This window comes from Gymnoscopelus braueri, assembly GCF_963280865.1.
Source record: "Gymnoscopelus braueri genome assembly, chromosome: 16".
NCBI lineage: Eukaryota > Metazoa > Chordata > Actinopteri > Myctophiformes > Myctophidae > Gymnoscopelus > Gymnoscopelus braueri.
This window is the reverse complement of record NC_137616.1, coordinates 40,235,980-40,255,979: the sequence shown is the minus strand read 5'-3', so window position 1 is coordinate 40,255,979 and position 20,000 is coordinate 40,235,980. Positions and strand designations below refer to the sequence as shown.

General features: G+C 46.8%; 1 protein-coding gene across 2 annotated transcripts in view; it reads left to right on the top strand.

Moving 5' to 3' along the window:
• Positions 1–20,000, top strand: part of hivep2a (HIVEP zinc finger 2a) — a 163,237-nt gene that overhangs the window by 120,560 nt on the left and 22,677 nt on the right. For both annotated transcript variants that reach the window (XM_080452291.1, XM_080452290.1), the window contains 11 exons: positions 3,079–3,223; positions 3,643–4,833; positions 5,677–7,688; positions 8,422–8,676; positions 9,786–9,951; positions 10,287–10,380; positions 10,854–10,998; positions 11,775–13,031; positions 13,689–14,219; positions 15,107–15,264; positions 19,735–19,910. In XM_080452291.1, the coding sequence (XP_080308417.1) occupies positions 3,858–4,833; positions 5,677–7,688; positions 8,422–8,676; positions 9,786–9,951; positions 10,287–10,380; positions 10,854–10,998; positions 11,775–13,031; positions 13,689–14,219; positions 15,107–15,264; positions 19,735–19,910 (5,770 nt within the window). In that variant the 5' untranslated portion in view covers positions 3,079–3,223; positions 3,643–3,857. The remainder of the gene's footprint in view (positions 1–3,078; positions 3,224–3,642; positions 4,834–5,676; positions 7,689–8,421; positions 8,677–9,785; positions 9,952–10,286; positions 10,381–10,853; positions 10,999–11,774; positions 13,032–13,688; positions 14,220–15,106; positions 15,265–19,734; positions 19,911–20,000) is intronic.

The following is a 20,000-nucleotide window of genomic DNA, read 5'->3' as shown; positions in this document are numbered from 1 at the left end:
AATGGCAGGCCGAATGCTGAACGAAGGCACGCTATCCCTTAGGAATAAAGCTACAGTATATGTGCTGCTATAGCCATTGTAGAGATCATTGGTTAAAGTCTTCCTTCATGCCTTTCCCCTTGCGTCTATTCAGGATTTTATCCCCTTGGTGCAAGTTGATGAAAAACTGCTTTTTATTCAGCATCAGAATCATCTTTATTGTCACAGGTTTACAGGTGTAAAAAAAAAAGTGGGTGAATTTTGTTTTTGTGCGAGCTCCATCGTCTTTGTTGTTTCCATGTACATCCTGTATCTGTTGAAACATTTGACATCACTGTGACATTCTCCTTTTCCGGAGTGACTTCCAAAGTGTTTTTTTGTCACTGTATGTCCTCTGCATTTAACCATTATAACCACTAGGAGCAGTGAGCAGCCATTGTGAGGCACTCGGGGAGCAATTAGGAGTTAAAGGGATAGTTCACCCAATCGATTAGTCACCCCATGGAGACTTGAATTCATGGATATTTTTTTTGTTTTTTGTCGCATTCCTAAGCCAATAACTTCATGACCAGCGGACCGGTAGGCAGCGGTTCCGGTAGGAGACACAAAGGAGACTCTTTGTGTCTCCTAACGGAACCGCTGCCGGTCATTCAATTATTGGCTTGCCCAGGCGAGCTCACTAACCACTCGGCTATTGTCATAAATGCTTTATGCTTTCAGTCGCTATAGTCGCGAGTATTCGTTCAATTACCATGATATGCGTTTTTGTTTATGGAATTATGGTCCAAATTAATTAAAAAAATATGATAAAGTAGGGTAATGCTTCTATGGATTCTACTGGTTCTACTGAATGAGAACCCGCCCTCGCTGCCCTTCCAGCCAATGGCATTCGTTTCTTTTTCGGAAATTCCGAGATGGTGGATTTTGAATCAGCTGAAAAAGTGTCTTCAAAACGGGGTTTGTAGAAACCAATGGGTGACGTCACCGTTCCCTACGTCCATATTTGTTTACAGTCCACGGTTCGTCCTGATGACATAAGATTGGCTCGAACCGTGAGAGTTGACGAGAAAACAACCGTTTCTGTCCAGCGGAACGAGAGAAGTCCTGTCCTGTCCACCCTCCTGTTGACATGTTGTTCATCTCAGACACTAATTAGCATCGTGTGTGTGTGTGTGTGTGTGTGTGTGTGTGTGTGTGTGTGTGTGTGTGTGTGTGTGTGTGTGTGTGTGTGTGTGTGTGTGTGTGTGTGTGTGCGTGTGTGTGTGTGTGTGTGTGTGTGTGTGTCTATGTGTGTGTGTGTGTGTGTGTGTGTGTGAGAGACAGATACTGGCTTACCCCAAAATCCCAAATGTTTTCTGGCTGAGAGGCCAAGTGTTCCTTTGTGGTTCCCAGCCCACATTCCTGCAGCCTTAACACCATGGAAAACTAGGGAAAACACCACAGTTAATGTTTCAGGTGTGTGTGTGTGCGTATGTGTGTGTGTGCGTGTGTGCGAGCATGCGCATCCATCTGGCTGTTTGTGTAAGTGAGTGACTGTGTGTGCGTATACATGCTCAGTGTGTGTGTGTGTGTTTGTGTGTGTGCGCACATGATGAAATCAGTGGCTGTGTGTGTTGCGTGGTATACAGTACGTGCATGTGTGTTTGTGTATTGTGTATTGCGTGTGTGTGTGTGTGTGTGTGGGTGTGCGCGTGAGTGTGCATCCATCTGGCTGTGTGTGTGTGTACTTGTGTAAGTGAGTGGCTGTGTGTGCGTATACATGCGTACTGTGTGTGTGTGTGTGTGTGTGTGTGCATGATGAAAACAGTGGCGCTGTGTGTGTGTGTGTGTTGCACGCGTATACGGGCATATGCGTGTTTGTGTGTATGTGTGTTTGTGTACATATTGTGTGTGTGGGTGTGTTTCTGTGTGTGTGTGTGTGTGTGTGCACATGATGAAAACACAAGGTAGCCTAAAGTTAATGTTCCCCGCAGCTAAAAATACTGCCTTTTTTTCCTGACGCGCTATTTATAGAGCTCCCCCCAGACACCAGCGTCACAGAGCCCTGCTTACAGCACACACACACACAGTGTGTGTGTGTGTGTGTGTGCGTGCGTGCGTGCGTGCGTGTGTGTTGCAACCAGAGTGCGAAGGAGGCAGTATAAACTCCCACAATGAGGAAATACAGAGAGGGAGAGTAAGAATGCAGTTTCAGCAGGATTTGTGCGTGTGTCCGTGTGTGCTCCTTCTGCCGTCAGGTGTTGTTGTGTGGTTAAGAAACGTTAAAGGGCGGAAATACGACACACACACACACACACACACACACACACACACACACACACAGAGTACAGTGTCTATCTTCACAGAGATTGCTATCGTTCATGGTTCATTTGTAGCTTTTGCTGTGTATGTTCCTCTGCATGTGTCTTTGTAATGTCTTACCTGTGTGTGTGTGTGTGTGTGTGTGTGTGTGTGTGTGTGTGTGTGTGCGTGCGAGTGTAGGGAGAGAGGGAAGTTAACAAACACAGATACTTGCAGGTTGTGATGAAACCAACTGAGAAAACACGATGCCGCCTCCTTGCATCATGGGCTTTTTTTTAGGCCTTTGCACGGTAAAAATCCTCAGTGGCTGCGTTTACTTGGACCCTAATATCAGTGGTGGAAAAAGTACTCAAATCCTTTACTTAAGTAAAAGTACCAATACTCCAATATAGAAATACTCTGTTACAGGTAAAAGTCCAGAATTCAAAATCTACTTGAATAAAAGTACAAAAGTATTGGCATCAAAATGTACTTAAAGTACCAACAATAAAAGTACTAAAATGTTTGAAAATAGCAGATCTACAAGCTCACAACGCTATGATGCTAATGTTCTAAATATCATGTACAGTATGCAGTATACCTGCTATTGCATACACTATCTTTATATATATATATATATATATCTTTATTTGGTTTTCTCTCTCCCTTTGCGCTCACTCTACTTCTGTCCTCTCTCTTAAGAAAAATAAGAAAAATACATATTTCTCCCAATGCTTTATGCCTGTAAACCTACAATGTGACAATTAAGACTGATTCTGATTGTAATTTCACACTTTTTGTTCTCTCTGTCTTCTGCAGATTAATCGAGGATTCTTCAACCTCTTGGATGCACTGTGTGGAGAGAGGCAGGTCAGCAGTCGGTGTTGTTTACAAGCAGATTGGTGGAGAGAGAAGAAGCTGTTCTGATGCTGTCCCTCACAGCACCACCCTTTCCTCCACCAAGGTTATTAGCGTTTTTTTATTTTTTATTTCGTTTTGACTCGTGGGTTTGCTAGTTTAGTTTAGTTTTTTTGTTTTTGAAAAGGCTTATTTGAGTTTTTATTAGTTTTCAGTGCTTTTTTTTTTTATTATTATTGTAATATGGATTAGTCAGGGTTGAGATTCATCATGGTCAGAAAAATAGGCCAATGTGTTTGGCAATTTTTTGAAGATTTTTGGCACAGATTAAAACAGAACATTTTCTCTATGATTTAAGTTTTAGTTAGTTTAGTAAACACAAAAACAGTTATCGTTTTTTTCATAAAGCCTCAGTTTTTATTTTTATTTCAGTTAATGTTTAGTTTTTTTCAATTCTAGTTTTTGTTATTTTGTTAGTTTTGGTTAAGTATAATAACCCTGACCTTTGTGCGTCTCTGTCTCCAGCTCTGGCTCGACAGTCACCACATCTCAGCCAATGGACGACTTCACCCTTCTTCCACTGAAATTCTCGGAAGCCCTTTGAAAAGCGTTCAGCGATCATGCCTGGCAGCTCTAGGACCTTATAACGTTCCCGAAAACCTCTTAACCCCCCATTTTGATCCCCTATCCCTCCCTCCCAACTGTCAAAAAAAAGAGGGAGTTGGGGATAAAAAAAAATAATGGAACCTCATGAATTAGCTGCTGCCGGGGGTCAGAAATGCCCAAATAAGGAACCGGTGAGGGAGAAGGTTCCCCTGCAGAGGAAGTGGGTGTCGGAGCCTTCCGCCGCCTCCAAACGAAGCACTTTCGCCGACCCGGCCAAGCGACACTCGCACCGCGAGAGCCTGCAATGCGGCGGCCCGGTGGCTCAACAGAAGTACGCGCCCACCGCCTTGGGGGCCGTAGGAGGGGGCCCGCCGCCATCTCAGGACCCGCCTGGGTCCTTCGCCCAGCAGCAGGGGTTCCCCCGCGGCTACCCCTACCAGCTGGGTCAGCCGCCGTACCCCCAGCACCCGCAGGCCGAGCGCTTCCTGTCGGGAGCCAAGCCCCAGCCGGGGCTGGAGCCCCACGCCTGGCCCTTTGCCGGGCAGCTGCCTTCGGACGACCTTTACCCCACGGGGCACTCTGCGGGGCACGCCGGCGGCAGGTTCCCCCGTCAGAAGTCGCCCAGTTTACCCGGCTCGTTCGGCGGCCAGTACGCCCAGTCGGCGCCGGAGGACGCCGAGGGCTACGGCAAGAAGGAGCAGAAGCCCAAGAAGCCCGGCAAGTACATCTGCCACTACTGCGGCCGGGCCTGCGCCAAGCCCAGCGTGCTGAAGAAGCACATCCGCTCGCACACGGGCGAGCGGCCCTACCCCTGCGTGCCCTGCGGCTTCTCCTTCAAGACCAAGAGCAACCTGTACAAGCACCGCAAGTCCCACGCGCACGCCATCAAGGCCGGACTCGTGCCGTTCTCGGAACTGTCGGCGGCGGCGGCGGCCCGCGCCGCCGGCGGAGACGTCGACCGGGCGTCGTCGGTGGGGGAGGCGGAGGTGCACTCGGACGGCGAGCAGAGCACCGACACGGATGAGGAAGGGGGGGTGGAGGGCTCCACCGTACTGACCGACCAGGCCAGCCCCATCCCGCAGATCTCCTTTGAAGCTGACAAGAGCACAGGTTAGAAGCATTGCAATGCAAATTCACCCACCAGGCTGTATAGGTTATGAATTGTAGCTGCTGGCTATGAAAACGAGACACCCTGTGATTTGACTTTATTGCAATTCTGCTGTTCTTTCTACTATGCTTAACCCATCCAATCCGGGAACACATCTGTGTCACTTTAGATTTCTTTGGCTATTCAAAAATAGAAGATCTACAGCTATGAGCTTGTAGAAAATTTGTGCAAATCTTATATATATATATATATATATATATATATATATACTGTATATATATATATTTTTAGAGCGAACATTTGTAACTCAAATCTTTGCTTCTGGGGGGGGTCCCTGGAACAAAACATTTTCAGATGGGGGGTCCGTGGCCGAATACTTATCATTTTGGGGGTCCTTGACATGAAAAAGTTTCTACAAATATCTAACATTATTTTTTTAAACTTATGTTGCTATATATAATATATATCAGTGGTTCTCAAACTTTTCATGATTTTTCATGATTTTCAAACTTCATGATCTTCACGATTTTTCAAAAATAGCAGATCTACAAGCTCAAAGCCACGCTATGAGCTTGTAGATCTGCTATTTTTGAATAGCCAAATCTATTCAAAAATCTTAAAATGACACAGATGCGCTCCCGGTCTTAATGGATTAACTGTACACTTTTTAAATCGGGATAAAAATCACCTTTATTCTGCTCTCCTTCTATGCTCGTTTCAACCCTTCTCTACTCTACCCCCCCCTCCCCCCTCCTCTGTTTGAATCCACCATTACCCTGTTCTAACTCCTCTACGCTCATGTACTCTTAACACCTTCCTCTACACCATTCCGTCCTGCTATCTAGGTGGTGTGGAGCCGGCGTACGCAGACTCGGCCGAGGAACTAACTATGGGCTCCATGAAAGTGCCTATCCTCATCGTCCCCAAGCCGGGCGGGGGGGTTCCCTCGCCGGGGATGGAGTGCCCCCCGTTCCCCGACATGACGGGCCCCCCTCACCACCACATGCCGGGCTCCCAGGCCGGCAGCAGAGCGGCGGCGGCGCAGCACCACCCGGCGGCCCCGGACGACTCGCCCACCATCAAGCAGCGGCTGGCGCTCAGGCTGGCCGGCAAGAGCCAGGACTCCATCGACCCGTCCGCCGAGTCGCAGTCCCTGAACCTCCTGAGCCCGCACAGCAAAGGCAGCACCGACTCGGGCTACTTCTCCCGGTCGGAGAGCGCCGAGCAGCAGGTCAGCCCGCCCAACGCCAACGTCAAGTCCTACGAGGAGATCATGTTCGGCCGGACGTGGTACTACAGGCCCAACACCCGCTCGCGGCAGTCCATCACCGTGGGGATGGCCGGGGGGCCGCTGGGCACGGCGGACCCCGCGAGCTTCGCCGGCCTGAAACCGTCCGGCGCCGTGCTGGACATGGGCAAGATAGCCGAGGACCGTGTCTTTTTCAGAGGGGACGGCAACGGGGCCGGGGACCCCAAGCAGTATCCCACGGGGCCCTGCCAGAGCAGCACGGGACTCCTCGAGCCCCCGTCGGACTCCGGGCCGCTCGTCAGGAGCAACTCCATGCCAACCGCCTCCCCGACCAACCTCAACGTGCCGCCGGGGATCCGGGTGAGCCACTCCTTCGACGAGATGATGACGTCGGACGACGTCTTCTACCCGGCGGGGCTGCGGAGGCTCCGCCGGCAGGCCGCCTTCGAGCACTCGGCCCACGAGGCCTCCGGCGGGGAGGTCGAGGCGTACGGCCACGTGCCCAAGAACGTGGTCTCCTCCTCGTCCGCGGGCCTGAAGATGGGCGAGCGCAGCCCGGGCGTCCCCGAGCACGTGGCGTACGGCCCCTACGGTACGAAGGTGGGCATGTCGGAGATCTCCAACAGAAAGAGGAGGAAGGAGAAGAGCGTGGGCGACGAGGAGGACAGCCCGGGGCACTGTGACAGTAGTTGCAGCGGCTCCGTGGAGATGATGGGCGACTACGAGTGCAAGCCGGGCAGTATGGACAGCTCGAGAGCCACGCCGACGGGGAAGGGCTCGCTGTACAGCGCCCACAGCCAATCGGACAGCTTCGACACGTGCACCAGCATGTGTTCCGAGGACATGGCCTTCCTCCCCGACTCCGACGGGGGCCGGAAGGGGCAGGCGGGGGGCAACGTCATATCCGTCATCCAGCACACCAACTCCCTCAGCCGGCCCAACTCCTTCGAGAAGTCCGAGTCCTTCGAGCAGGCCCTGGGCGGCTACCAGACGCCCGTGGAGAAGGCCCTGTCCAGTCAGTACTCGGAGCAGTCGGACACGGAGATCTACGAGGACGCGCTGAGCCCCGAGTCGACGCTGATGAGGACCGAGAGCGCCGAGCAGCAGGCGCAGCAGAGCGACAGCAGCGACCTCCTGGCCTCCATGGGCTCCTGCTCGTCGGCCGCGGCCTCCCCGGGACAACAACCCTACCACGTCTCCTCCCACAAACTGGTGCGGCAGCCCAACATCCAAGTCCCCGAGATCCGGGTGACGACGGAGGAGCCCGACAAGCCCGACAAAGAGACGGAAACGTCCATCATGTCCAAGGAACCGGAGAAGACGCAGCAGCAGCAGCAGCAGCAGCATCAGCACGTGGTGGTGGAGGAGTTCCAGCTGCCGCAGAGGAGCGACACCTTGTCCCAGATGCCGTCGGAGAAGCTCCCGCCCAAGAAGAAGCGCCTGCGCCTGGCCGACATGGAGCACTCGTCGGGCGAGTCGAGCTTCGAGTCGACCTGCACCAGCCTCTCCCGCAGTCCCAGCCAGGAGAGCAACCTGTCTCACTCCTCGTCCTTCTCCATGTCCTTCGAGAGAGAGGAGGCGCTCAAGTCCGTCTCGCCCACCAAGCAGGTATATAGGCTGGCAGAGCGTTGTTTCCTGCTGTTATCTGCTGTTTTGATATTGTTGTCCTTTTTTTTTTATTGTCATACATGCTTTCAATGGCAGTGGTGTAAAGTAACATTTACTCAAGTACTGTACTTAAGTACAATTTTGACACATTTTTTACTTTACTTGAGTATTTCCAATTTTCAATACTTTTGCTTTTACTCCACTACAATTATTTGAAAACTTTAGTTATTAGTTACTTGGTAGATTTTAATTATTATTACAAAACATACATTAACCATTTCAGTCCTATATACATTTCAGCCATTTGAAAATAGCCGATCTACTATATATAGCCGATCTTGTGAGCTTGTAGATCTGCTATTTTCAAAAGATGTTTTGTTCAATGGACAGGTGCGTAGGAGAGGAACAGACCCACGATGATGTCTTAAATTCCAAACACATTGTGCCTTTAATCAAGAGTAGATTGTTAGCCCTGTTGATGAAAGTGTAATCGTTCATTATTTTCAATGAAAAGAGGTCAGTGCTGAGATCTTAGCACATCTTAATGCTTTAGATCAAGTAAAAAATGTACAGTATGAAAAGACTTGCTTCATAGGGGGCTTTAATTTAGCAACAAGACCAGCTGCCAGACATTTTCCCCCAGTCATCGGCTTATTGCTACCAGCTAACCTACAGTGGAACCTCTGATTCTTAATGGACAATATTGTTATTATATTGTGATTGTGTGAACCAGGACGAATCGTGCGGGGGCGCCAAACAGTCCGAGTTTCTGACGGTCCCCGGCAGCGGCCATTCCAGCCACCACCAGCAGAGGGAGATGCGGAGGTCTTCGTCGGAGCAGGCGCCCTGCGCGCTGCCCGGCGACCCGCCGGAGATCCGCAGCAAGTCGTTTGACTACGGCAGCCTGTCGCCGTCCTCCAGACAGGGGGAGCTGTACTGCAGCGCGTCCGCCATGAAGGAGCGCAGGAGGGGCTACCTCGTCAGACAGGTAGACCAGTGGATTTAGTACGCTTGGCACGAAAAAGTTTGAGGTCCCCCAGGGTGTCCCCACCTGAGGTCTTTTAAGACCTTTTTTATACCAAAAAAAAAAGAAGAAAGAAAATAAAAAAGACCATTACTGCATCAAAAGTAATCAACAAAAACTATACTATAAGAACTGGTCAAACATTGGACAAATTGTCAAATAACGTATAAGAAAGTAGCAAACATTTTGAAAATAGCAAATCTACAAGCTCACAACGTCTCGCGTTGTGAGCTTGTAGATCAGCTATTTTCACAATATTTATCTGTCGAACTGAGTCAAACAAAATTGAACTCCTACATTGCCAGCTCAAATCTGATTATTTTGAGGGGGTCACGGCCTTAAAAGTGATGTAGAAATATCATTAACAACCGCTAAAATGACATTGGCGTTGTAGCAGAGATGTAACCTGGGTCCTCTTAAAGGACGGTTTCTTCTGTGCAGTGTTGATTTCGTCGACTAAAACTATGACGAAAAATGTCAGTCGACTACCTTTTTTCACTGACGAAAACTAAATAAGAACTAAATAAAGAGACTGTATGATGACTAAAACTAAGACTAAATATACTGACAATTTCGTCAAAAAAAAAAACTAGACTATAATGTTAGGGAGTGACGAGTGGAGAAGAGATCCAGTAGAACTAAAAGACAAGTCATGTTATGTTTGGTTGCACTCGGGTGTTGCGCTCTGAAAATAGCAGATCTACAAGCTTGTAGATCTGCTATTTTCAGCATGCAACCAAGTGTAAAATCAGCCATTATGACACCATCAAGGCACCGCTAAAAATACATTTTAGTCGACTAAATCAACTGTAGATTTAGTCGACTATAATGTTATGATATTTAGTTGACTAAAACTAGACTAAAAGTAAAACATTTCAGATGACTAGAACATGACTAAAACTAAATGGAATTTTATTCAAAAGACTATGACTAAAACTAAATCAAAATTTGCTGTCAAAATCAACACTGCTTCTGTGTAACATATTATCGCCGGGCAGAAACCTTGCGTCTTCATATTCATGTTTTTTGTTTGGTTTTTATTTCATGAACGAATGCCCCGTTTTGATTGGCAGGCATCACTGAGCGTCTACCCAGAGACAGTGGCCCAGGAGGCGGGAGGTGCTGAGCTGTCCATCAAACAGGAGAGCTGTGAACATGGCCTGTGGAGCGGGCCAACAGGACCAGGCTACGGTGGAGCCGACCTGACCAACAGAACCAAGAGAGTCATGGGCTCTGGAGGTGAGCTTTATCATTTTTTATCTCAGATATTTGAAATCGAGAGAAACGCGAGAGTTTGGCAATGGTGGTGTGTTTTTTTATCTCAGATAGTTGAAATAAAGAACTCGGAGCACATATATTGTATGTTTTTCGTTGTTTTTCAGTATATTTAGTCATGATTAATAATATTATTATTATAGACACTGTATTATGTTTATTATTGTATGGTATAATTATAATACAATTATGATAATTTCATCGATGATGTTGGAAGGAAACCTTGTATTATTAGATGAATCAAAAAGTAAAATAATGGATCGTTTCAGTCTTAATATCAAACGTGTATTATTTTTCAGGCCTGGGCTGCCATCAACAACATCATCAGCACCAACATCTGCTCCAGCACAGCATCAGTGAAGACAGCCTCCAGGATGAACCACTCTGTCAAAGGTCATTACTACTGACAGTATACATACAATACAGTATACATTTGAACCCTTAAAAGCTACAATCCCTAAGTGTGTGTGTGTGTGTGTGTGTGTGTGTGTGTGTGTGTGTGTGTGTGTGTGTGTGTGTGTGTGTGTGTGTGTGTGTGTGTGTGTGTGTGTGTGTGTGTGTGTAGTCACTCTCTCCTCACTGAGCGAGTAGAGGTAATTGCAATGATGTCCGAACTACAATAAAGATGGTGGATCCATCTAGTGTCCAATCCAGTGCGTCGTCTGCTTCAAATAACTTTAGATATATAGATACCTTTATTGATTAGCATACTCTACCATACTTAGCCTTTTATTCATTCAAATAGGTCTCAGATTGCAGCTTTAAAGTGTTACCACTGCTGCTACTACTGTACTACTACTACTACTAACTGCTATTACTTGTACTAACAGCATTGATAATAATGACAGTACATGTTCCACCATCAGGTCTCAGTATCGCCTGCAGGCCCAGGGCTCGTCCTCTGAGGGAGAGTATCCAGGACAGGAGGCCGTGTCCTACCAGCAACAACCAGGCCTGCTCTGGAACCAGCCAGACTCCAACCAGAGGCCCAGGCAGCACCTCTCCTTCCAGGTTATTACAGTTTGGCATATTTCATTTCGTATTTATTTTTAATAGTATCGTATATATTTTTTTAAATGTTCTTTAAACGCTTAGTTTTAATTCAGTTTTGTGAGGTTTTTTTATTGTGATATGGGGTGGTCAGAGGCAATATTCAACACATATTCAATACCCTACAAGCATAGTCTGGTAGATCTGGAACATCTGCTATTTTTTAAAATGTGTGACACATTTTGACTACAGGGCTTAAAACTTGCACAGTAAAAAATAAAAAATCACACCCAGTGTGAAGTGGGCGGTGTGGTCACAGTGGTCATCACAGTGATGGAAGTTCACTTAAAGAAAAGTAATATTGTGGACCAACCATTGTACACCCCTAACTTAAAAAAAACCATAAATGTGTTTTTTTTTAAGTGCATAGTCCTATTTATAGGGCTATGCACATGTGTCATGTTTCACTAGCCAATCACAGTCCTGAATAGACTGTGATTGGCCAATCACGGTGCAGGGTTAGGGGGGTACACTGGTGGCCAATCACAGCGCAGGGTTGGGGGGGTGCAAAATCCAAACCTCACATATAGGGGCGGTTTCACCGCCCAAAAATGATACTGGGAGATAACATTTCATATCCACCCAAAATATCAACAGACATTTTCTCTATGATTTTAGTTAGTTTTTGGTTTGTTTTGTAAACACACAAAACAGTATCAGTCAGTTAGGGCATATCTTTTTTTGGTAAAGCCTGGTCGTTTTGTTAACTAATAACAACCTTTGACCTCTCCTTCCAGGCCCAGCAACAGCAGCAGTTCCAGAAGCTTCACTCCAGCAGGTCTCCAGGCGGCAGCAGCAGCAGCAGCAGCAGCATGGCAGCTCACACACTCCACAAACAACAGCAACAACAAGCACAGCCTCCTCATCCTCACGCTCTGCAGCAGCACATCCACGAGCCACAGCCTCAGGGAGTAGTAGACGGCAAAGCAGAGACCCTCCCTTACCCCGCCGCCTCCTTCCCGTCCCGAGCCTCTCCTCATTCCCAGCAGCAGCAGCAACAACCGCCGCCCTTTGGCTCGCTTTCCTCCAAGCTCTCCTCCTCCACCTCCACCACATCCACATCCACCACCACCTCCTCCACCTCCTCCACCACCACCACCACTACGCTGCTCCAGCAGATCCACCCGGTCTTCGCCACGCAGGCCGCCTCTCTGCCCGGCGGCGGCGGCACGGTGCGGGTGCCCGTCCGCGTCCAGACCCACATGCCGTCCTTCGGCAGCGTCACGTACACCAGCGTCAGCCAGCTGATGGCCAACCGCGGCGGCGGCTGTGGCGTCGGGCTTCAGGGGCTGACCTCGGCGGCGTCGCCCGGCGGACCCCCCGGAGGAGGCGGAGGATTCAACCTGGCGCACTTCCTGGCGCAGCACGAAGGAGGAGGAGGGGCGGCTGCGGCTGCGGCGGCCGTGGCGGCCGCGTTGCTCCGCTACCCGCCCTGGAAGCCTCCGGACACCTCGGACGCGCCGCCGCCGCCGCGGCCGATGAACACGGGCGTCCCGCTGTCCCTCACGTCGACCACCGTCGCCACCACGGACGCCTCGGCGGGGTCGGGCTCGGGCGGTGCCGCCGGCGGCAGCAGCAGCAAGCGCATGCTGTCGCCCGCCAGCTCGCTGGAGCTCTTCGTGGAGACCAAGCAGCAGAAGCGGGTGAAGGAGGAGAGGATGTACGGGCAGATCGTCAAGGAGATGAGCGCCGTGGAGCTGAGCGGCGCGGCGGCCGAGGCCGGTAGCGCCGCCGCCGCGGAGGCGCTTAGTAGGGAAGTGGCGAGCGGAAGGCGGCGCGCTCCTCCGCTAAAGAGCGAAGTCTCCATGGACGACGCAGACAGGATGTCCTCCTCGCCCTCTCCTCCTCCTCCCCTCCCGGCCGGAGACCGGCCGCCCGCCGAGATCGCCGTCCCCGTCCGCTCGTCGGCCCCGCACCTCCCCGACGTCCCGCCGGCCGAGAGCTTCACCCCGCCGCTCCAGATCGTCACAGATTCCTCCCCAGTGGTGGAAAAAGTACGGAATTCAAAATTTACTTGAGTAAAAGTACAACAGTATTGGTATCAAAATGTACTTAAAGTACCAACAGTAGAAAGTACTCATTATGCAGAATGTCCCATTTCACAAGTTTTCAAATGTGTAAAATGTATATATTTTTTTGAAAATAGCAGATCTACAAGCTCACAATGCGACGCAGTGTGAGCTTGTAGATCGTCTATTTTCAAATGGCCGAAATGTATAGGGCTGAAGTGGTTAATGTATGTTTTGTAATAATAATCTAAATCTACAAAGTAACTAGTAGCTACATTTTTCAAAGAATTTAAGTTAAAAAGGTTAATGTACTATATTCTGATAGTAATCATTGCTACAGAGCGTTTGTTCGGTCACAGGGGTCTCTCCAGCTGTTTAGTAAACAGAATATAGTACATTTTCAGGTAGGTGACTACATTTAAGCCAATCAGGAGAGAGCACTGAAAATGTCTTTTCTGTTTAATAAAGGGCCAAAGAGACATAGAGACTCCTTTTACTGAACAAACACTCTATAGCAATGAGTACTATCAGAATATAGAGCTATTTAACACTTTAACCAAAGTAAATCACTTACCCTACCTTTAAGTACAGTAATTAAGTAAATGTACTTAATTACTTTACACCATGCTCCTCCCCCCTTAGGACGACGGCCGAGAATCTCCGGAAGACCTGGACGTGGACGAAGAAGAAGACTCTGGCGAGCGGCGCCTCTCCTCCTCCAGCCCGCAGTCCATGCTCTCCTCCTCCTCCTCTTCCTCGGTCAACAACAACCGGATACCCATCAGCATGCTGGTGCAGCTGGCGGCCAATCAGAGCACGCTGCTGCTCGCCGACCTGGCCGACGCCCACCAGCGGTTCTTCCGCTTCCCCAGCCTGCGCACGTCCACCAGCGTCAGCTGGTGCTTCCTCAACTACACCAAGCCCAGCGACTCGCCGCAGCAGCAGGCCGGCGGCGGCGTGCGTTCCACGTCGTCGTCGTCCTCCGTGTACGCCTCGTGGTCGGTGAGCTCGTACAACCCCAACCCGCTGGGCCTGAGCACCAAGGCGGCGCTGGCGCTGCTGCGCTCCAAGCAGAGGCAGTACATGGAGACCACGTACACCACGGCCGCCATGTCGCCGCCCACCTCCGGGAAGCTGGTGTCCTCGGTGGCGTGGAGGCTGAGGTTTGACCAGGTATATATATATATGTATATGGATGGACGGGATCTGTGTGCCTGAAATAAGATACATTTAACCCATTCAATCTGGGAACGCATCTGTGTCATTTTAGATTTGAGTTATAACTAGCTCTGGTCCATATAGCGTTAGAAGGAGTTCTCCTTAACGCTATGTTACTTTCGATCCTTTCTCCTCGCACCGCGGTAGCGCAGCCTCTCGTCTTTAGTAAAAATACAAAATACACTTTTGCTACTCACCAAAACAAAGACGGTTTTATGGAGGTGAAAGCCTACTCTACTAAGTTACTAAGTGGGAACACTCAGAGCCCCCCACCTCACGTCTAAAATAAACTTTTTGGCCAGAAAAGAAAATATTTCACCAGAAGGAAAACATGTTTTTGGTTACTCCACAGTGCCCTCTACAGATCTGGTCAATGAAATGTTCCTATTGACCAGATTCTTCCTTCCGGTGAAATATTGTCTTTTCTGGCCAAAGAGTGTATTTTAGACGTGAGGTGGAGGGCTCACAGTGTTCCCACTTAGGCTTTCAACTCCATAAAACCGTCTTTGTTTTTATTTTGACTACAGACGAGAGGCTGCGCTACCGCGGTGCGAGGAGAAAGTACCATAGCGTTAAGGAGAACTCCTTCTAACGCTATGGACCAGAGCTAAGCTATTACCATTATTTTATACTTTGGCTATTCAAAAATAGCAGATCTACAAGCTCATCGCGTGATCTAAGATATCTACATATACACATAGCATAATCCAGCTGGTACAGTATATAATATGTCGGAATTATTTTAATTAATCTGAGATTAACATTTCCCTCTCCTCTCCTCTCCTCTCCTCTCCTCTCCTCTCCTCTCCTCTCCTCTCCTCTCCTCTCCCTCTCCCCTCCAGTTGAAGCCAGAGCTGATGCCGGTAGACGTGTCAAAGTTAGGGAGGAAGATGAAGGGAGTGGTGTCTAGGGAACGCTCCAAAGAGGAGCAGGGAGAGAAGGAGGCCTCTTCCAAGCAGACCCCCGCCGAGCCCACCCGCATCAAGATCTTCGAGGGAGGGTAGGTTTGACGTGGCTGTCATCGAGTCATCTTATTTATCACCGTGCTTGTGTCGTATATCATAGCTGTCGGGTGTATGTCTAAAACCGTTAGTTTTCAGAAAATGGGGAAAAAAAGACCCTGTGTTCCAATGGCAGTGGTGTAAAGTAACTGTACTTAAGTACAATTTTGAGGTACTTTTACTTTACTGGAGTATTTCCAATTGTCTATGCCTTCTGCTCCACTACATCTCGAAGGCAAATATTGTACTTTTACTCCACTACAATTATTTGAAAACTTTAGTTACTAGTTACTTTGCAGAATTATTACATTATGAAACATACATTAACCACTTTAGCCCTATTCTATAACTAGGCTATTTGAAAATAGCCGATCTACAAGCTCACAACGCGTCGCGATGCGACAGCGACATGTCTCTCCAGCTCTTTATTAAACAGAAAATGCATTTTCAGGTCAGGATACCAATTTTATCCAATCAGGATAGAGAACTCAGTCAGGATACAGATTAACCAAGTGAAATTGGAGGTGATGACACAAAGAAATGAGCAGACACAATTGGAACTGGAACATTATACAAAAAAGGAAGCTGATAAATGGGTACTCTCTCCTGAACATTTATTTTCTGTTTATTAAAGAGAGGAGAGACAGGAAGACTCCTGTTACTGAACAGACACTCTGTAGCAATAATTATTATCAGAATATAGTGCTTTAACCTTTTAACCTTTTTGTTTTAACCAAAATAGATCACTTACCCTACCTTTAAACACAAAAAAAGAATCAAATAAATCAGAAATATAAGACCTACAACCTTTTGGGTGACACTACAGTATGATGAAGTAGGGCATTCATTTATACAGAAGAAAACATAAAACGTTGAAATATGAAGATACAAGGCTCCTTCCTCATAGCAACCATTATGTTCATTGTGCAAAGTAAACTAAGTTAAATTGGACTGACCTTCAGTAACTAATCTAAACGACTATATGCTATCTAGGTCAATGTTTGTGTTATAATAATTTGCCGTGTATAAGCTTTGCCATAATATAAAACAATACTGTGACGTACCAGAGAGTTCAGATGACCATAGAAGCATTTATCTGGCTAGGAGAGGACCTTTCAATCTAATTAGTCCGTGGCCCTAATTGAAGACAATAATTCATACCGAGCTGGGAATCCTTGAAATGAAAAAGTTTGAGAACCACTGGTTTAAAGAAATCAAATCCCCACATTTATTTTCTTCTTTTCTTTAAAATAACCCCCCAAAAAAATTAAAGGAAGGCAATGTCTGCACACAGTATAATGTTTGCTCTCCCATGCTTTTTATATTAAAAAAAACCAACAACACATAAATAGCGTGGGTGAACAACCATTATAGGGGAGTGCAGCAGACATTGCCTTTCTTTAACCCATTAAAACCGGGAACGCATCTGTGTAACCACTTACCATTATTTTATACTTTGGCTATTCAAAAATAGCAGATCTACAAGCTCATAGCGTGGCACTATGAGCTTGTAGATCTGCTACATTTAAAAAAATGTTTGAACGTTTCTGAAAATCTTTGAATATATATATATATATATATATATTTTTTTTTATAAGGCAAACATTTTTAACTCAAATCTTTGCTTCTGGAAGGGTCCCTGGAACAAAGCATTTTCAGATGGGGGTCGGCGGCCAAATACATATCATTTTGGGGGTCCTTGACACAAAAACGTTTTAGAACCTGCTGATATAGCAACATAGGTTTTTCAGAAAACTGTTAGGATTTTAGAAGACATTTTGTAGAATCGGAACCTCAGGCCTTAATGGGTTAACCACGGCCGGGGGTTAAACCCACAACACGGTCATAACGCTCAACAGTAAGTTCTGGCTTTTCAGAACCACCAGCCACGACCAGCTGTACGTAATGTAGCTTTAATTAGTGCCTGGGAAAGCCCAGACACAGAACATGAGCATGGTAAACCCATCGCAAGCCTTATACACACTGGAGCCATAATTGGCTATTGTTTTTATATATATATATATATATATATATATTGTTGCTGTCCAACAGAAAAACCTCTTATCTCCATATTTTAACTTTTCAAGTTTTTTTGTTTTCGTAAAAGAATTCCCTACTTGATCACACTACAGCGGCATGCAAAAAGTATCAAAAATGGCAGATCCACAAGCTCGAAACGCGGCGCAAAAGCTACGCGTTTTTGAGCTTGTCGATCTGCTATTTTTGAATTTGAATCCAGTTGAAAACAGTTTTGGACATATGAGGTTTCCACCCAAAAGAGGACATGTCCTTCATTAGCCGCATGTGAACGCCGTTTTCACACTCTTTCCATCGCCGTGGTTACCATGGTTACGCAGTAACAACAAGTTGGAAGGTTTCAAAGCATGTGACCCGGGGGCGCAATGACAGCCGATGTGTGGCTTTCTCTTTATACTCTCAAACTAGAATTTTATTTAGCCTTGTATTGGATTTCGCAGGTTTGCATTGCTTCATTTTATTTTACCTTATTTGAATCTACATTACTTTAGTTTTGTAAATGCACTTAAGGGGGTGTAAGTGGTCAAATAAAACAAAAGCTCCATATGTTGATAGTAATCATTGCTATACAGTGGTTGTTCAGTAACAAGGGTCATATTTCCTTTTTTAAATCCTGTATCCTATCCTGTATGAGTTCTCTCTCCTGATTGGGTTGAATTGGTATCCCGACCTGAAAATTGTATTTGTCCGTTTTTCAAAGAAATCTTGAAGAAAAAGAGGACATGTTTTGAATATTTTTGAAACATTTTAACAATGGGGGTCCGTAGACAAATATAAACACATGAAAATGTTTGAGAACCACTGGTTTAAACAGCAATAGGAAGGAAGCCGAAACAAGCAACTACACATTAGAAACGAGCCCAAAGAAACGCAACCCACAACTACCAAGATTTACAAGTGACTTGACAGAAAAACATGCCCAGAGTCGCTCATAATAAGCAGACATGGCAACAGTGGTTGAGCGGTGTTTGTAACTTGCTGGTTTTATGGTGGTGCTGTAGAGTTATAACCACTGTTCCGCTTGTTGAACGGAGCAAACAGTGAAGTCATTCTGTACTGTCCCCGGTGGACAGTTTACATTACCATGGAAGTGGTTAAAATGGGAAAGAGAAGTCAGACGCACTCGGTCACACACACGCACACACACACACACACGCACACACACACACACACACACACACACACACACACACACACACACACACACACACACACACACACACACACACACACACACACACACATTGGTATTGGTATTACTGTAAGGACATCAACATTTTCGGACAGAATTTTCATTGAATGCCACTTTTCATTTCAATTTCTTACTTATTTTTTTGCCATTTTTAACACTAACTATAAAGTCTGAGTTATACTTATATTTGCACGCCGGTGTCATTCACGCATTGTGAGCTTGTAGATCAGCTACTTTCGGTGAATGACACCGGCGCGCAGTTACGCATACACCAGGCATTTCTCCAACCCCTTAAACCTAAACTCTAAAGGCTTAATCCTAATCCTAACCCCAACCAGAATCTTTCCCAATTAAGCGTAACTTTAAAAGCATTGTTTGTAACCATTAAAAACAACCATTAATCATGTGACGTGGCTTGTGGGGACAATTTGGTGCTCAGTAGCACACACACACACACACACACACACACACACACACACACACACACACACACACACACACACACACACACACACACACACACACACACACACACACAGGTGTTGAGAGAGAGAGAGAGACAAGGTCTCCATAGTGTAAAAGTTGATGAATAAAGTCCATCTTGGGTTTTTTGGCGCGGACCGCAAATACATTATACCAAATTCATTTTGCTCCAATCGTCTGAAACGCTCACCGCGTTTGAAACCCCATCCTCTTTATGAACTTACCGTGTGCTTAGAGTCAAAAGAAAAGAAAAGTCATGATCATAATTCATTTTCATAACTCGCTGCAGCTGTGTAAACGTCCCGCTACAGACACTCAGTGCTTTAGAAGTATTCCGTCGCTGTCGAGAAACCTGGTATCTCAATGGTTCTTTTTTTGTGCCTAAATTAATGCCCTACTTCATCATACTCTTTAACTCTTATATTATAACAGTGTCACACAAAAATAAATCTAAAAGCTCTTTTACATCTGCTATTGTCACTATTTTATATTATTTTTTTAAATAGTTGTAATGCAAAAACAATAGAGGTGGGAGACCACTGTATAATGCAAAAAAAAAGTTTTAATGCCTTCAAACAGCTATTCTCTTTTAACAAATTGTTTGTGTGTGTGTGTGTGCGTGGTTGTTCGGATAGTCAAGTCTAACGAGGACTATGTAAAAAAAAAATCTTGCAATGCTAATGCTAATCTTGCAATGCTAATTCTTATTGCCTTTCTAACAAACGTTGTTGTTTTGTGTGTGTGCATGGCTGTTCAGGTACAAGTCTAACGAGGACTATGTGTACGTGCGGGGCCGCGGCCGGGGGAAGTACATCTGCGAGGAGTGCGGCATCCGCTGCAAGAAGCCCAGCATGCTGAAGAAGCACATCCGCACGCACACCGACGTACGGCCCTACGTCTGCAAGTTCTGCAACTTCGCCTTCAAAACGAAAGGTAGCCGTCCGTCCGTCTGTACGTCTATCTGTACGTCTATCTGTCTGTCTTCCAGTCTCTCTCAGGCCTTTAGTTTGAAGGCGTGCACAG